At 39.8% G+C, this 19,247-nt stretch overlaps 1 protein-coding gene across 2 annotated transcripts in view; it reads left to right on the forward strand.

The window, feature by feature from the left end:
- The window catches only part of ak5 (adenylate kinase 5), a 107,634-nt gene extending 88,387 nt beyond the window's left edge, over positions 1–19,247 (forward strand). For both annotated transcript variants that reach the window (XM_074688262.1, XM_074688261.1), the window contains exons 11-14: positions 3,935–4,098; positions 16,153–16,269; positions 16,409–16,609; positions 18,524–19,247. In XM_074688262.1, the coding sequence (XP_074544363.1) occupies positions 3,935–4,098; positions 16,153–16,269; positions 16,409–16,609; positions 18,524–18,589 (548 nt within the window). In that variant the 3' untranslated portion in view covers positions 18,590–19,247. The remainder of the gene's footprint in view (positions 1–3,934; positions 4,099–16,152; positions 16,270–16,408; positions 16,610–18,523) is intronic.

Here is a 19,247-nt window from a genome sequence, read left to right on the forward strand (position 1 = left end):
TGATTTCACTGATAAGTCTCTGCTCTCTGCTTGAAGGTGAAGTAATCAGTGAAATCAGCAGGTGGAGTTTTTGGTTGGAAAGAAAACCTGCAGTCTCTTGGCTTTCCATGGCACGAGTTTGAGATCCTCGATCTATACAATGTGGTCTAAATGGACTGAGTATGTAAAACATGTAAGATCAGACATTAACTGACTTAAATTATGAATTGTTAAGATAAACCCTCTACACATTGGTTTTTATTATTTTATATTTTTTTGTTTGTTTGTTTAATCTAGAAGTGGTAAGCTCCCTGGTTCTGTGGTTTATGTTATAGTGTGTAGTGAAACAACCTATAAGGGAAAAAAAACTGGGAAAGTATTATGGAAAAAGTCACTCAGACCTTCTTCTCTAGTCTCTGTCTCTCCTGGATCCCAATGGATAGGAGAGAAAAAATAAAATAAAAAGATAAAATAAAATAAATTGAAATGAAATTAAATGTAATTAAATAAAACTAATTAATTAGATTTAATTAAATAATTAAATTAAATTAAATTAAGTTAAATTAAATTAAAAAGATGGATGGCATAGCAGCTACACAAATGAAACCAAATCTTCTAGATGTGGGTGTGTAATGCCTGAAAATTAGTCACAAACAGCTGAGTGTTCATTTTTAATAAGGTTTGTAGTTGTAATCAAGTGTTTGGCGCTTAAATGGAGGGACTTTACATCATTAACATTTGGACAATCGATGAACTGCAGCTTTTAATACTTCTTCATTTCCTTCATATTGTACCACAGAGGGTTGTTGCTTGTTTCATACGCGGGCAGTTGCTGCTTAATGTAGTGACAGGCATTTGTTCATTTTATGTAAAATAAAAAATTTATAGAAAATTAACCTCATCCTTCAAAGTTACTGAGTATAACTTTTCAACAGCTTCTTAATCCTCTGAATGATACACTACGTCAATAAAGCATGACAGCTGCGTTATCCTCATCCACTGCCCATAACAGACTCTGTTACAGTGTAAGACCTGGGGGGGAATTTGTTAAGGAGATGTTCTGGCAGAATGCTCGATAGCTTAAAGACCAAGTGACCATAAAGGATGCTGAGGTTAACAGAAGGAATTATTTGAGTAGCTAAGAGGTTGAAATCCCTCCTGTAACTGTAGTCACGCTCACTGCTCAAAGACAATAAATTCACTGAATGTAGTGGTACTTCCCCACAACCAGTTCAAATCTTTTTTCCCAGGATCCTTTTTGACAGTTTCCTGCAATAACGTGATAATGAGACATAAAGGCCGACATGATGGCTTTTTGATTGACAGGTCTGCTGAGTCCAAACACGCAGCCCCGCTCGTTGAACTCAGCTTGAATCCCATCTGTTGCTAAGTGCACAGAGAAATGTAGGACTTTTGGCTCAAAGCGTCGCACTCTGTCCATCACTCAGAAATAATTTATTTTGACACGAGCAAAGAAAAGCCTGCAAAGTCTCCTCTACTTGATGGAAGGTAACATTGGGAGGGAAAATCTCTTCACAGCAGATTCATTCTTTTCACAGTGAGAGTTAAATAAATGCGGCGCTCTGCGTGTGCACTGAAAGAATCTCTTGAATCATCAGCAGCATTGGAAAGTGACAGCTATAGACGAAGCATTGCAATTAGCAGAGGCGAGCGGCTTGTCTCGTCTGAGGACCATTTGTCAATTCCACTGATTAATGCTTTCATAACAGTGCTACCTGCTGAAGCACAAAAGAGTGGATTCGCAAATTAAATCATCACATTTTCTTCTGCCTCATGCTGTGCCAGGTCGTCTCTGTCTCCGGCTTCAGTCACATTTTATGTAATCCACGCTGTAACCTCAGCTCTTCGTGAGGACAGGGCTGTCACGAATGGTGGGATGGTCTGGGCTGCTTTCAGTGTAGCCAAACAAGTCGAGTCTTGAGTCATATTTCATGGAGGACTAACAATTTTCTCCAAACTTGTGACTGTCTGACTTCAGACTGGCTGTATGGGATATTTTGGAATAGAATAGAACTTTATTGTCAACAAGTACAACAAAATTGAAGTCACGGCAGCAATCAAGAAAACAAAAATAAGTAAGTGTATAGAAAGTGCAAAAAGGTCCATAAGAAAATAGGTGATGACAGCTTGTCCATCATTCTCCAGTTCAACCAGCCTCCACCTCCACAGGGTCCAGGACTGAGCTTCTTCAGTCATGCTCCATCTCTGTCTCCTGGATCCTGTCTGCTCACAGCAGGTGAAGCTCTTCCAATGTGGCGTTGGTGTCTGGTGTTAGCTCCTTTAGCCATGTCTGTGAATAGCATGATGCTACTCTGCCCTCTGGTATTCCCTCTGTTGCTGGGTTAGCACAGCTAGCTCGTCCATCTTATTGGCGATGGACTTTACATTCCCAATAACGATGGATGGAAGGACTTCGTAGCTCACACCTGAGAACCAGCACGTCGTCCTCACCTCCTTCTCCTCCCCTTGTGGGAAGACATCAGGCCTTACACCAGTTAGCATTGACATGCTACAGACTGCTAACAGCTGAGTTCACATGTAAACAATGCAGCCATGATTACATGTAGGATCTCCAGACAAACAGGAGAAAAAGTAGTTAAAATATCACTGAAGCCACAAAAAGTTTGGTGTCCATGACCAACAAAAGAGCCATACAAAGTAATGATCCACTCCAAATACAAAGAATATGAAAAAGAGACAAAAAAAATTACAAGAAACGGACAAAGAAGAGAGAGCTGCTGCAAAAGGCAGCCATAGCCAACAGGGCAGCGCCTAGCAAGCAATTTTGGACATAAAGGAAACTTTTTATCCAGAGTTTTTGGGTGTCATTTTCCTTAATTGGATACATCAGCTGACAAGAGACAGGAACAGGGAGTATGTTGTCCGTTTTATCTCTAACCTGCAAAAAAAAAATACAAATATGATGATTTTTATAATGTAAACAGCACAGGTGCGTTATGAATGCACCTCTTCCTGTTAAACTCTGACACTGACAGTCAGTTCACCTAAATCCCAGATGGGGCTCAGAGAGGGAAATGGTCTGGATGCACACAGAGCCAGTTTAAGATTGACCTGCCTTACACTAACAAGCTTCTCTGGGCTTTGCTTCAGCCCCACTTGGTCATTATTTCGCTCCCTGGCAGAGGTGTCAAGCAGAGGAGGAATATTTCAACAGGGAGGCGTGAGGAGGAGTCTGCAGTATTTGGAGGCTGAAAAACACATTAAGTCAGTGAATATAGTCTGAATACACAATGAAGGACTCCAGAGCTACCTGTCTCGTGGACTTTTTCTGACGTTCATGGCGTCGGTGGGTAAACTAAGCCCAGCACATTTCTGCCTGTGCTCTCTGAAGAAATGATGATGAGGATGTTGGTCTCTGAGTGCAGCTGGAAAGCTGTGGCGCTCCAGGAGAATACTGATGAATGAGAAGCACATCCTGGGTTTTATTACTTGGCCCAAGGCTGGTTATGAGGGATCACCTCTTCCTGATGCCTCACTCAGCCTCATGGCCATGAAGTTCATGCAGTTAACCTGTGATAAAACTCCTGCAGACCTCGGTGCAGAGCAGCAGAGCGACATATTCATGAATCCTCTTATGGAAATGAGCTGAAATTTAATTCCTTACCTAATTAAGTCTGATCAGTTGAATTTTTTTCTTTCTTTGTTTGCAGTCTTTTGTGGTTTGAAACTAATGAGTCACTTCCCCTTGATTATATCTGTGTGTTTATGCATGATTTTCTGAGTCTGTGCTGAGTTAAAATTCAGAAGAGAGACATTAACGATCATAAGTCATTACCTGGCTCTCTGCTCCTGTTGATAAATAAGACCTGAACACACACACCTACACACACCTACACACACACAGGTCAGTGGTACACCAGCAATCGATTCCCTCTCTGATACATCTCATCCCTTTATGTGTGTGTGTTCTCAGGTGGTCCAGGATCGGGTAAATCTCTGCAGTGTGAGCGGATCGAGGAGAGGTTTGGCCTGCGTCGAGTCACTCTGGGCGATCTGTTGTGCACCGAGCTGCAGTCTCAGAACGACAGAGGGCGACACCTGCGGGACGTCCTGGAGAGGGGAGAGCAGCTGCCTGAGGTCAGTGTTGCTCTTTACCTCTGAGAGTTTGACTTCTCTATAACACCAGGAGGATCAGACCTTACCTGACACAAACAGGCCGCACGGCTTCTGGTACAGGCCCTTGTGATAACACGCTTCGGCTACTGCAGCACCCTACTAGCAGGCCTCCCTGCGTGTACATTTAAACCTCTGCAATGATCCAGAATGCAGCAGCACGTCTGGTCTTTAACCAGCCCAAAACAGCAGACGTCACCCAGCTGTTAAGCTCTCTTCACTGGCTCAAATCAAATTCAAAGCGCTTCTTCTGGCTTACAAAACGTTGACAAGAACGGCTCCTGCCTACCTTGGGCCCCTCATCCAGGTCTACACTCCTTCTCGCCCACTACGCTCTGCTTGTGAAAGACACCTGATGCTCCCAGCCCAGGGCAGCTCCAAATCACTAGCCAGACTCTTCTCCTCTGTTGTGCCCAAATGGTGGAGTGAATTACCTAACTCTATACAATCCGCAGAGTCCCTTTCTACTTTTAAGAGATGTAACTTGTAGCTGTGTTGTCACACAAACTAGGTTTTCCTACCGTCTAAATTCTTGCTTGTGTTGTTCATTGCTTTGGACAAAAGCGTCTGCCAAATGAAACTGTAGAGCTGTAGAGAACTGTCTATGGGACTGTTTTCTCTACCAGCGGAGCTTAACCCGCACATTCTTTAGGATATTTACTGTAACACAGGGGGAGGGCTTTTAATTGGAATTACTTTCACTCAGTTTCATCAAATTCTTGTGGCTGTTGCACATCCATATGAGGCCGTACAGTCATTACAGTGATGAAGTCCTCCTGTATGCATATGGCTGTTCCCTCACTGCACATGAGCAGATCCTCTATCAAAGGAGAGTTTTTCAGCAAGTACTAAAAGGTTTTTCAGATGAAGTCAAGTCAGTGGGTTATGGTTTGTGTTTGGAATGATAAAAATTCACAGTGCTCCTCTAAAATGAGCTCTTATTGTCTCATAAAAAGGCTAAAAAAAATCTGGTGAGGTGAGCCTAAAAGACATTTCTCAAATGCATCCAAACAGATCATTCAAATGGCCTCCACCTGCTGGAATCAGGATGCTTGACAGAATTTCTTAGCTTGCAAGAAGTTGATTTTAGTTTCTTGAATTTTTTTTTTAAGTTTCTGGATTCACCCGCTGTTCTTTTGACCATCCAACCTTTGAAAAGCCCCAGCTGTTAAAGGCAGCACATCTTCAGGAGGTGGTTTTAAGTTGGGTAACGGTACGTTCTCTTTTGCCGAAACATGTCCTCCTTGGTCTTGTCCTCTCGATCCTTTGATTGTACAATTACATCCGGGGGGATTTTGTAAGATCTCCTTAAATGTCCAGGTTTTGCTCAGCTTGTTTTACAGACCATTAGTATTTATACAAAGCACTTGGCCACTGGCGTTGTTCTGATGTACCTACCTTTCACTTTGTTGAGCATGCATGTGGCATGCATCATGACACAAAAGACCCAGGCCGCTCCTTCACTCAGATCATAACAGAAAACATGCTCAAGAGAAATTTATTTTCGAGCAATGGGCTACCTCTCTTTATATTTTTGTTTTAACATGTTGTGAGGCATTATTTATGTTTATGTTATAGAATGTTTACACTTTAAACAGAAATTAGAAAACACAGATTTGGGGTATTTTTGCAGTATCTCCAAGGGGCTTGGTAAGGTGTCCTTGTTTTTGGTTTTTAGAACATGATCACCTCACTTGTAAAGGTACCTGTAGAAACTGCTCACACAGCGGACCTTTTGGAGCCAGATTTAGGATCATTTGCTTTCCCCATCCTTATCTGTTTGGTATTTACAATTCCTAATCACACTGTCTCCTACTGGAAAGAGAGGTACCAGATGGATTTCACAGCTCCTGCACATGGCAGAAAACATCAAGGGAAAAATAAAAACTTTGATAGAAAGAGCATCATTTACCCAGATTCTTTTCCTATGTTTTGTTACTGCTTGACAGATCACACGCCAAGACCGCTGGCTAATGACACTGATCGCTCTCTGTGTTTATCTTCTGACTTCACATTCAAGCTTCTGTGTGTCTATGGATTCATTGCCTAAATGTTAAGCATATGGTCCAGTGGTCTAATGAAATTAGAGATGTTCGATACCACTTTTTTCAGACCGATACCAGTACTAGTACTCCCTCTTGGGTACTCACCGATACTCGGTACCTATACCACTGGTACTGTTGATTCATTAAATTTAAACTTACAGTGAAGGATCATTTTGAGCAAAGACAGCACAGTCACTCTACCATTAAGTCCAGAATAAAACACAAAAAAAATCTCTCTGAATTTAATTTTTTTGATAAATGAACAAAAGTGCAAAATAAAACTACTAACTGTCAGATTTATTTTTTTATTTTTTTATTTTTTAAATAAACTTAAGTGCAAAATACAACAGTTTAACTGTTAATTCTCCCTGGTTCATTCAGCCTTCATGAGTACTGATACCTTGAAATAAGGCTGGTATTGCTGGGCCCCATACCTGGTACAGATACCTGTTCTCTCCCATCTCTGAATGAAATGATGTCTGTGACCCAAGGATTGGAGTTTCTAGTGTGCGGCTGGCTTAAAGCTCAGTTAGAGCTTTCTGTCACTAGTTATGTTCAGTTTTCAACAACTAGTGTTAAATGTTCAAAGTGAGGAGATCTTGAAATCATACATATTTATCAATAGTGGGTGGAAATTGCTTTTGCTGCTGTTTTCTTAACTTCTTCTGGCATCTTCTGTTCATTCCACATTCAGACAGTTTTAACTGATTTTAATAAATGTGTGGGTTTTTCTAATAAATTTAAAAGCAGGACGTTTAGTACAAGCAGTGATCACAGATGTGTCTGAGCTCTAAATCAAAGAATAAAGGTGTCACAGAAACTCCCACACTGTCTGATTGACAAGTGACAGCAGCCTGCACCAACAAATGAACACCTTAAAATCTTTAACAGGTTTTTATTTAGTAAAGACAGACAGCTGAAGATGACAGAAAATGTAAATACAAATCCCTCCAAGCTCCCAGTGAAAAAAAACACACCCACCACAGCTTCTAGAGCGAGAATACTTAAACAAAAACCCTGCCTTCCTGCCAGAGGTCTAATGAAATAAACAGGAGAGGAAGCACTGCAGCCAACATATTATACAGTCAAGGGTGCTCAAAATGGCTTTTATAGAGCTGGAGCATCCATACACTCAGACAGAGGCTGTCTGAGCACATACAGGAGCTGGAAGCAGAGAGTGTAAAGCTGATAAATCATCTACAGCTCCAGAAACTCTCTGAGGGAAACACATTTTCTGATAAGATGTAAATAAATCACTGTCCAGCACAGACTGGACGCGCCATGGTTTAATGGAGACGTACAGCAGGCACTGTGTAAATACTGAAGCTCATTGACATTCACTGTTTCTACCATAACAAGCTCATAACCCAGTAAAAACTACGCCCTCATGATGACGGTCTGTTCCAGCTCCTAAAGAGGAGCAATAAAGTCTTAAACATAAGTGAGGTAGATTATCCACAGAGGACTGAGGGAGTCCTTTATTTTGCAGACCCCCTCAAGAACTAATCTTTCAAAACAAGTACACAGATAAATTATTTGGTAAAAGCAGTAAAACCACAAAAAATACTCTGTTACAAGCATAAAAAACAACAGCATCAAGTACAGTGAAGTTTGGTTCATAAGTCACACTTTTTATAACTTTTCTGAGACCAATACAGCAGTTTGGGGTTTAGTCACGTTTGTGTTTTAGTTGCAAAACAGATGAAGTAGTGTAATAACGTAGCGACTCAGGTAAGATTTATAAGAAGAAAACAGAGTTCTGTGCATAAAAATTAGTCAGTTTATGTCCATGTTTTGTTAGTTAATTAGTAGTCTTCGAACTTCCACACCTCGGGTTTGCTTGCAAGGAAATACTGAGTCAAGCCACCTGTAGTCTGCTTTAATATTTACTATTAATATTTAATATTTTCGGAGCGCAGATGGTCTAGCAGTCTAGGTCGTGCTCCATGAGGTGGCTTGGGTTCAAATCCAGCCTGTGGCTTCTTTACCACACGTTATTCCCCCTTCTCAGCCTGTTTCCTGCTCTATCCACTGTCCTCTCTACTACCCAGTTAAAGACATAAAAAGCCCCAAAAATATCTTTAAAATATATTTATGTAAGAATGTGATCACAGTGTTAGACAGAGATTATTGCCATTTATATGGGGGAGCAAGAGTTGAGAATGAACATAATTTAGTAGACCAGGGTGAACAGCAATATGCAGCCACGTTGAGCTTTTGAGCTTGTGTTTCTGTAGATACAGAGAGCTGGATTAAAAGTTGTTTTCAGGAGCCCACGCACCCCTGGAAAGAAGTTTATTTTATCCAAGTGTGCAACATGCATAGTGATTCAATTTACCTCACTTTACTTGGATGAAATTTATAGGAAATGTTCAAAATGGGATTGGGAAGAAGTGATGAAATTCTGGAGGTGATGCGGATCACCATCTGGACCCAGGACTTTTTTTTTTAAGGATTCTTCTTCATTGTGAGATAGGGCCGTTTTCACCATATGTGTATACAACTCCACAATAAATTGTCGGATTGCTTTGCAAAACAATACAAGACAAGGTCGCCATCATTTCTGACGGATGTAAAAGTACAATCCAAACCCTTAAGTAACTAAGAGGCCGCTTCACTGGAACTCACCTGTAAGACACTTCCTACAGGTTAAACATTCACAATCATCTGATCCATCTGATACCAAAGCCTCTGTTGATTCAAATGCACTTAAACTTAGAATACAAAGTGAGGAAATTTTTGTAACCATAGACTGTATAAAGAGTGGGCAGTGTGGCCCCGCCATTTGTCATTGTACACTTTTGAAGCGAAAATACCCCCGTCACAAACACAGCCATTGTAGCAGCCAGAGTCTGCACAGGAGAGACTGTGAGGGATTCTGAGAGAATCTGAGTGGAGCTGGGTGACACAATATATATATATATATATATATATATATATATATATATATATATATATATATATATATATATTTTCCTTTCTTATTACTTCTTGACTCTACCTCCTGACATGTTTTACAATCCCCGAAAAAAATACACGAGAACGGCTGCTGTCAATCACTGTTAAATGTTACATAAAATGTAGTTTTTAACCTCTTATAACTAATGAAAACAAAACTTTTCAGAAAAAAAGAAGACTTGAATACAAGACAGCCAAATAATATCTACAAATCACAACAACAATCGGACATGAGAAACATTTCTATGAGGAGTATTCATTTTTTAAAGTTTGACCACAGCCCATCTGGAATGGCTGGAAAGCTGGATTTTTTAACCCATGCTGCAGCCAGCCACCAGGGGGAGCAGCTTTTGTGGAGACCTTACTTCGAGCCAAGCAAGCGGACATCCATTTTTTTTTACATGGTTTTACTATGGTTGTAACATTTTCCCATTAATAAATCTCAGACCTTCAAAAGCGTACTTATTTCCTTTTTAAATAGTGACACATTTGTGAGGAACATGCATTTGTGTGATGAGCAGCAGAGCAGAGTATGTGGCCAAAAAGCTTGTTCTGCTGTTGCAATCGCCTCTTATTTTAAGATTCTGGTTCCTCCAGATGCTGACAATCAGGCGTATGATTGGCACGCCCCTGGAGCAGATGAATTCTGTGACTGTCAGTGTTTAGATAACAACTACATTTTCATTATTCATTGGTAAGACTGACTTACAGAAAGCATCAGTCTTCCTGCATCTGTCTGTAAACTTCCAAATTAACTGTAGATTTTTCACTTTGTCTAATGGGACTGGAAGTGAAACCCCATTAGGAGGTGCTCTGTGGTAGGTAAAGGTGAGAACCGTTCTTCTTCCTCTTCTCATTTTCAGCCTCCACATTTATGATCACGCCTGCAGAGATGGTGAAGAGAGATGTATCTGCTGATGATGGTTATTCAACATAAACGTTCCCGTGTTTGTTATGGAGCTGTTTGAACTGCACGGTCCATGAGTGACATTTCACATCAAAAAAACACATCCCGCCTGTCACTCACACACTCAGTCATGCTCAGTTTCACATGTTCAAAGGTGTATATGCAGAAATGAGTGTGTGTGTGTGTGTGTGTGTGTGTGTGTGTGTGTGTGTGTGTGTGTGTGTGTGTGTGTGTGTGTGTGTGTGTGTGTGTAGGCTGGTGTGAGAATGTGTATGAGTCACTATTATTGATTGGACTCCACACATGTCAAACTTGAAAAGAAAATCTAATGCAGCAGTGTGTCCGTTCACACTTCCTGACAAACAGAGTCTGAATTTTTACCCTTTTATCTCTTCAGGAAGGATTTATTGGCTGCGTGCTTTGCTTTGCACCACACCGTGCTTCACAGCTCTTAAACTGTCTGTTGGACTGTGGCAGCTCAGGATGTGTGCATTTAGTCAACTTAACAATGAAATGTCATCAACCCTCAGCGACTCAGTGAATATTTCCACACACTGAGACACAAAGCTTCAAAATACACTCTTAAAGTCCATGTACTGACGTCCCAAAACTGTTAGTATAAATGAACTTATTGATTTCAACACATTTTTAAACACTTCATTTAAGACTCGAAAAAGGGGGGTGCAGTGCTTTTGTCATTGCCCCCCCAGAACTGACTCTGTCTCCTGAAAAACATGAGCCATTACAGATCCATCACTGTTGCAGTTTGTCTGCAGCTCAGGTAAACAGACATCACACATGATTTAATGCCAGTGCAAGGCCGCTCTGACAGCAGCTGTTCCTCATGGAGTTTTCTGAACAGTTTTTCAGAGTCGATCTCAGTAACAGGCAATCTTTATGTTACCAGGCTTCTGCTCACATTACCAATCTCTATTGATCTGACTGCAGTGTGGAGACAAAAGGAGTTGACAAATTGTCTGCTCGGTCTATGTCTGTACTTTTCAATCATGGAGAGTGTGACAAGAAATAAAAAATCTGCAGACTTTTGCAATATGTTTATTATGTTTGTTATTTTTATCTTTCTATCGTTTCTATATCATTAACTTAATTGTTCTTACCTCTGGTCCCTTTGGTCTCGGGTTGGGTTCTTGTGCCGCCCAGGTTCTGTTTTCCTGCTGATGGGTTTTTGTCCATCATGCTGTACGCTTTGAGATAGTACTCTTTGAGTTGGATTTTTTTCTGTTTCTTCTTGTTGGAGCACTCTTATGTTTTTGGGGGAGTTTTTCTGTCTGTTTGTGAACAATTTAACTCAAAAAGTAATGAAAGGATCTTGATGAAATTTTCAGGAAATGTTTAAAATAGGATAAGGAAGAAGCTATCAAATTTTGTAGGTGATCCGAATCACTGTGTGGATCCAGGATTTCTTAAAGGATTTTTTTTTTATCATTGTGAGATAGGACCGTTTTCACTATATGTGTATATAACTCCATGATAAATGGTCGGATGGCTTGCAAAACAATATGAGACAAAGTCACCATAATTTCTGACAGATGTAAAAGTACGATCCAAATCCTGGCAATATTCTGGATACTAAGATCTGGAATATGAAATAAATACTGGGTCATCTGTCATGTAACAAATTATCGTCCAAACCTGCAACTAACACCAAATTGTAGCAGACAGTCTGCTGAAAGGGAGTATAACATTAAAGTAGGACTAAAGTGTTGGTGACAATCTCAATATGCTTGGCATAGGTCTGCACTCTGAGTGCTTTTCTAGTTATTAGTATTTTTTATCATTATTACTATCACAATGCATCTTTGGTTGTCATAGTTAGCTATCAAACGCTATTTTAAGGTCTAATCACAGAGGTATTTCCTGTGTATAATTCTGACTCTATTGAATAAATGAACTAGGATGCATTCACTAGGACTCTCTCTCATGTTTCAACCAACACTTGCTGAAACTGACAAGCGTTGATGTATTTCGCTGTAGTTGCCAGATAACAAGGTCACACTTCAAACCAAAACACAAAGACAACAAATACAGAGAGAAACAAAAGTGGCAAAGATTTATGACACAGGGCACAGCAAACAAGACAAAAAATGAACTCCCAGGATCATGATTTGTCCCTTTAAAGCCAGTTTTGAACTGCAAAAAGGCCACTTTGGCATTGAAAATAGATGAACAAAGATGAAATCTTGCAGGAAGCATTCTTTGGAGAGTGGTTTCATGAAATCAGATTCCAAACAGACAGGGGAGCACGCAGGGTTCTTGTGTCCACATAACTTTAATATCATAGTGTATTCCTCCTGGCTTTTTCTACAAATGTGTACAACATCCTTTCTGCAGTCATGTAAACAGCTTTTAGATCTCACTACATGTAACAGAGTGAGATTATTCCACAATGTGTGATCCTTAGCACAGACAGGATATCACTCACGGGGAAACTTACTCTGAGCTGAAACCAAAAATCAATATTTAATATGTTAATGACCAAAACACTATACTGCTTTTTTTCCCACAGCAGCTACACATGACTGAGTACATCTCCAGCAGTTCAGGGTCTCATGAATGTTGAGTCTATTCAGAGCTTTGTGACAAGGTCATGTTATCTCAAACATGAACTGTGCAGTCTATTTACGCCTTCAACATGAAAAACAAGAACAGACAGCAACAGCAAGGAACCAGAAACTACTGTGTCTAAAAACTTTAAATTATAAGTTCAAAAATGTAAACTTTTCTGATTTGTTTTATTTTCTTTCTGATAGACTTCATGTGCTTCACCTAAAGCCAGGGTCATCAACCTGTGGCTCTGGAGCCTCATGTGGCTCTTTGACTTCTTTGCAGTGGCTCCTTGTAGCTTTAAAATAAATTATTGAAATAAGGAATTTTTATTTTCCTGACACCAACAGCCCACGAACTTTCCATTCACCTGTTTACAAAATTTTTAATTTTAATTTTTTTTCCCAAAATGTTTTAAATTTTTTAAGTTTTGAGTGTTTGAAATCTTTGCATTTTTAATATCTTTTTTATTTTTCTATTTTTTTATTTCAATTTTTTCAAGTTTTGCAAAATTTAAAATTCTGTAATTTTGAAACATTTGCATAATTATAAAAAGTTCAGAATTAATGCATTTTTGAAGACTTCTAAAAATAATATTTTGGCAATGTTTTTTTTTTTTTGCTTTTTTGGTAAATTTTTATTTTTCATTTTTTTATCTTTGTAAATGTTTTAAAAATAAAAATCTAAGACATCACATGGACAATTTCATAAATATTGAAATAAAGAATTTTTATTTTTCTTACGAAGGGTATTGATATTTAAAGGCATTAACACTTATCAAAAAACAATTAAAGTGTTTTTTTTAAACTTTTGCAAAATTGTTGAAATTTCAGAATTTGTGCAAATGTTTTGAGATTTTGGTTTTTTTATTTTTGCATTTTTGTAAATTTCAAGTTTTTTTAAAAAAAATGTTTGCAAATTTGTTATATATATATATATATATATATATATATATATATATATATATATATATATATATATATATATATATATATACACACACACAATTTTTTTTCCACACGTTTTTTAAAATAAAAAACTAAGATATTACAAAATTTCATAAATTCAAAAAACTTCTCGTGCAGATAATTATTAACTAGATATTAAGTGTCCATAGATTTCAATCAACTTTTTTGTCTTTATTGTGAAGATAAAGTAGATTTTGTGGCTCCTGAATGACTTTAATCCAGGTGAGCTGAGGAAAAAATGGCTCCTGTGAAATTAAAAGTTGCAGACCCCTGACCTACAGCAAGATTTCAAAGCAGCATTACAAAACTCTTCCTGGGCGACCCAAGGATACACCAGATTAAATATTTCATTCTGCCAACACAGTCTTGGTCCACCCTGGGGTCTCTTTCAAGTTAATCGTGACCAGAAAATCTCCATAGGAAGGCATCTGGGAGGCATCATGATCAGACACTGGTACAGCCTGGACTAACTCCTTATGATGGGAACAAGCAGCTGCTCTAAACATTTGCTCCCTCAAGATGCTCGAACTCCATCCCTCCAAATGAAGTCTGTCTAATATCATCACGGTGCTGCGATAAATCCTCCCCTCATGAAGGGTAAATGCTCACTTTTTAATGAAACTGTTTTACAGAGGTGCTGAATCAACTTTATGGTCACTTGGAGCCCTGCCATTTGTGATGGTGTTGTTTCTGTGTCATCAGACTGATGTGTTTCTAATATCTAGTCTGTCCTGATTTATGGAGGTGGTGCACGATTATTATAACAAACACATATTACCTTTATGAAGAATGGATTAATTGCAGGGCTGTTATATGAGACCCCTTTCATTTTGCAGTAATTGTTCCCAATGCTATTTGTTGAACGGGCATACAACGCCACAGAGCATCAGCAGCACAAACAAGACATGACAGGAGAACAGGAGACCAGAGGAAGCTACACAACTTGTTAGAGAATATCATTATGTCCCACTGAGTATAAAATAAATGGACTACCTAGCCTGTGTGTATTGCATTTCCAATAAAGCCAGTATTAAAAGGAAGCAATATCAAAAACAAAATAGTTTCTACTTCTGAGATTAAAGTCACACTAAAGACAGGAGCTTAACTCTTGTAAGCATCCTAAAGCCCAGGAGCAAACCAACCAAAACAGCAACAACAACTAATTATGTTTTGCCACAAAGCATTGTAGCTCATAAAAGTATTACAATGGATGTGACAAACTTCCAAAGGCAATAAAAACTCAGGAACTGCAGCAGCATGACAGCAAAATTAGCATAATTAGCAAAAAGAAAGCAAAACAACCGCTAACAGGCTTTAGAGGGTAATAATAACATGAATTCTCTCTCTCACACACACACACACACACACACACACACACACACACACACACACACACACACACACACACACACTTACTAAACTAAGCAAAGACACACTTTATACTTACATGAGCATGTCAGTGGAAAGCAGTGAGTCAGCAGTTTTAGCTAGCATAACTTCCAGGCTAAGACCAAGCTTGTAGGCTAATCCTAGCCCCAAGTTGCAACACAATTTTTTTTTTTTTTTTTTTTACCATCAAAGTCTTCTTGTGGCAACTTCCGGTAGTTTACCCTAGTTTTATACACCTTTGAGAGCGGAAAGCACTGAAGAAAAGGTTTTTAACATGGCTAGCAGATTTAGCAAAGTCATAGCCTTGCACAACAAGATAGCAAACAATAAAACAGGTGCACGTTTCAGTAAGAGGAAATATTTATAGGTAGGAGTTGACTCTCTTTCTAAAGGTGGTAATGGAAAACGGGAAGATTTTAATAACTTGTGAAGCAAACAGATTCTCAACCATCCAACAGTATTTAGGTTAAATTCCTTCAAAATGTTTCGCCCAGGGTTGCCAGATTTGACAGTTTCCAGCCTAAAAAGAGTGTTAAAACCCACCCACCCACACCAATAAAAACCAGCCCAACTCTAACCACCTGTAGCATCGTGTTTCTATGTGGGAGAAGCTTGAAAGTCGTGCACCTGACTTGGTATGTTAGCACAAGCTAATCACTGGATTATTTGATTCATACCTGCTCAGTAGAAAGCCAACTCGTGTCGCTCTTTGTCCCCTGCTGCGCTCCAAGTTCCTGAAAGGGAGTGAAAGTCGAGCCAAGCATCACCCTTGTTCAGTAAAAGCTTTATCTGTTTGGCATTTTGTTTAACTTTGTTTGTTTTTTTCTACATCCACAATTGTAGTCGCTAGCTTCTTCCTTTTGCTCATCAACACACAAAGTCATTTGCACGATGGGCACACTGTGATTGGCCTAGGTAACCACGCTGACTCTCCGCTCTGAAACGTTCAGAAACAACCAAAACATCAACATACAGGTGGAGGAGAGGGTACAAGGCAGGCACAGATACTGACATACATGTGTAGGGGCAAGGCGTGACTACTAAGCAGGATTGTTCCTGTAAAAGTTGAAAATTCAGTTTTCAGGGAAATCCTGCAGACTCTACTTATAATTACCAGTTTTGACTTGTGCTTGTTCCTTCTTTTTGGTCATCTAAGTTGATTCATGCTTGCATGTTTTGTCTCCAGGACACTCTGCTGGAGCTCCTTTGTGATGCAGTGGCAGCGTTTGTACGGCAGGGGAAAGGTCTGGTGATCAGTGGCTTTCCCCGAGACCTGAGACGGGCTGAGGAGTACGAAGCCAAGGTCAGAGCATCAGTTACGAGTTAGAATCATGAAGCAGAATAATGATAAGCAGAAAATCAACCACATTTTACGTGATTACGAAATGTAATGTAAAGCATTTACAAAGATTTATCTTAACATGTTGGTCTTTGTGTGTCAGATGGGAGGGCCCAGTGCAGTCCTCCTGTTGAGCTGCTCAGCAGACACCATGTCCAGCCGTCTACAGTGCCGCAGAGGGTCCAGCTCCAGCTTCCAGTCAACCCCAGACAGAGAAGACGACCTGCACAGGAGGGTTGAAAGCTTCTGCAATGACAGCCAGGAGGTGGCAGCTCACTACGAACACAAGAAGCTTCTGTATACGGTAAAGAAAGAATATTTTGGCAGAACTTCTCTACTCCTCCTACATGGGTTAAGTGTGCAGGTACAGCTTTGTCCACAGGGGGCGCCAAAATCAGAACTAAACGTAAGTGTATCATGGTAGCTTTAAAAGCAAGTCAAGCTCACATGCTCAAAACTCCTTAAATCTTTCCAGAAGTTTCTTGGTGGGCTGCATTTGTGAACAGAAACCGGTGACATTTTCATCCAAATATTATCTGAAGTATTTTCTGCCAGCCCCAAGAGTAGCATTTCTGGATGGAGGTGGTGATGAGGTTATGTAACACAACCAGTGTTCTGTTGAGTTTTGCTGCTGAGTTGAGGAAGGCTTCCTTTGCTTTAAAGGGGCTGTGAGGAGTTTGTAAGTGATCTTGAAAAAGTCTCCCTTCTAGATATTTGCCTGATCGTAATCCACACTTTAAAATGAGATTATCAGCGCCGATATATGTAATTTTGAAATGCTACTTTTTAGCTTCTGGATCGGGTCAAGCAGGACCGGATTGATTTAAGGCACGTCTAAGTCTTTATGACAACACCACTTTGGCTGAAAAAGTTTAGTCAAGAAAAGAGAGATCTGTGTTTTTCTCTGCTGAAAACAATTTCTTCAGTCAATTTTGTAGTAATGGATGGACACAGGAGCCTAACTGTCAGACAAAAAAAGGACAGTGAAGCAGAAGAAAGCTAAACAAGAGAGAGATACAGCCAGAGCTAAAGGCTAAAAGGGCTACACTGTTTGTGATAATGTTCATTCCAACCCACATGCAGCAGTTATTCTGCAGTGGTCAGTTCAAGTTTGAGGGTAGATGAGCACTAACATTACACATTACGGGCATGTCTCACAGCATTGGGCTGTCAGTAGCGCTATATAAATACAGACAGCTACTAAACTACTCTAAGAACTGACATTTTGCTTGTTGTCATGTTAGCCTATGGATATGTTGTAGCACCAGGCTGCTAGTAGAGCTACATATGGCAGCTACTGACGTTTGGTACAAACTTATGTTTGCTTTTTGTTACATTTCAAACCATGGCGCTACATAACTGTACTGATAAATACCTTACCACATTGTTGTCCTATCTGGTAAAAAGTTGTCTTGAACAAAGAAAATTTGTTCCAAAACAAACACACCTGGCTAAAGTCTAGAGATAGACCGATAGACCGATAGACCGATGGACTTTTTAGGACCAGTACCAATACTGATTATTAGTAGGCAAGGAGGCCGATAACCTAAATTTGAAGCCGATATTAAATTGCAGTCAAAGTGAAAATATTGGCGTAAAGATTTTGATCAATACAAACTCCAACACTTAACTGCATTCAAATGTCTTTAAGCATATATTTATTAAACACCTCCCAGGCTTAGCAGATATTTTGTAAAGTTAAATGAAAACTTAAAAAAACAAAAAGTTCATCTTTTCTACAAGGTTTTATTAAAGGATTAAAAAAAGGCAGATGGCGATATACCCCAAAATGACAAATATCGGCCCCGATAATCGACCCGGCTGATAATCGGTCTATCCCTACTAAAGTCACATCTTTACGACCTTAGATCGTCCTCACAAAATCTTAAATCAACAGTAGAGGTTATCAGTTTGTGCACTGTATGAATGATTTTTCAATCATAAGCAGAAAACTGTATAAAAATAAGTAGGTTTGGTAAATGTGCTGCAGAAATTCAGTTACTTTTTCAACAGATTGGTGTACATTTGAAGGCAAAGCATGCACTTTAAATTGAGCTGTCTGAATGTTTAAATACCACATCAGATGTTAAATGTGTGTAGGATTAAATGCCAGCACAGCCACAGAGGTGACACTGAAGCAGACAGCTGTCTGGGCTGCACACTGACCTCTGGCTCGTGCTAAAAGGCTTTATATGAGTTTGTCCGTCTGTTTCTGCAGATTGATGCTGAGAGGTCACCAAATGAAGTGTTCTCCCAGATCTGCCAGGCCATGGAGAACTTCTAACTGCTCCCATGACTCCAGCCTCAGTTCTCTGCAGTTCGGGAGCTCCATCTGTGAAGACTTCTCTCTCTCAGCCAGAAGACTCATCCACCTCCCCTCACACCTGCACCACACACACACACACACACACACAGCTCCAGTGATCTGCATGCCCCCTATCACTCCCAGCAAACAGTGAAACCTTTCCTGCTTTAAACACCAACAAAGCGCCTGGTTGTCACATTCTGCTTCATCCACTCGCATCGTCTCTCTCTTGCATCGACCTCGATATATGCTGCCAACCGCCCAGCCGAGGCGGATTACTGTACTGAGAAACATGGCGTTCCTGCTGTGACTGAGAGCATGTTTCAAGTCCGGGAGAGAGAAAAGGTCCCCCCCGCCCGCCTCACGCAGGAAAGGAAGAAATGTCAGTGTGTGTGCGTGTGTGTGCTCATGCTCTCATGCACAGCGTTGTGTTTTATATTGTGACAAGCATGCAAGAATTACTATCAAAGCTTAACTGCCTTTTGTGCATCAATTAAAAAGCAGAAAAAGATTTTAAAGTGTTCAAAAATATGGCATTTGTATGTTTCTGAGCTCATCGTACAGGTGCTTGTTTTCAGTCTGGTATTTAACATTCAATAAAGCCAGTGCATTTGCTAACAGGAGGATATCTGAGTGT

This window comes from Halichoeres trimaculatus, unplaced genomic scaffold (assembly GCF_033239565.1).
Source record: "Halichoeres trimaculatus isolate MK-OKI-2021-1 unplaced genomic scaffold, fHalTri1.1 fHalTri1_scaffold_15, whole genome shotgun sequence".
NCBI lineage: Eukaryota > Metazoa > Chordata > Actinopteri > Labriformes > Labridae > Halichoeres > Halichoeres trimaculatus.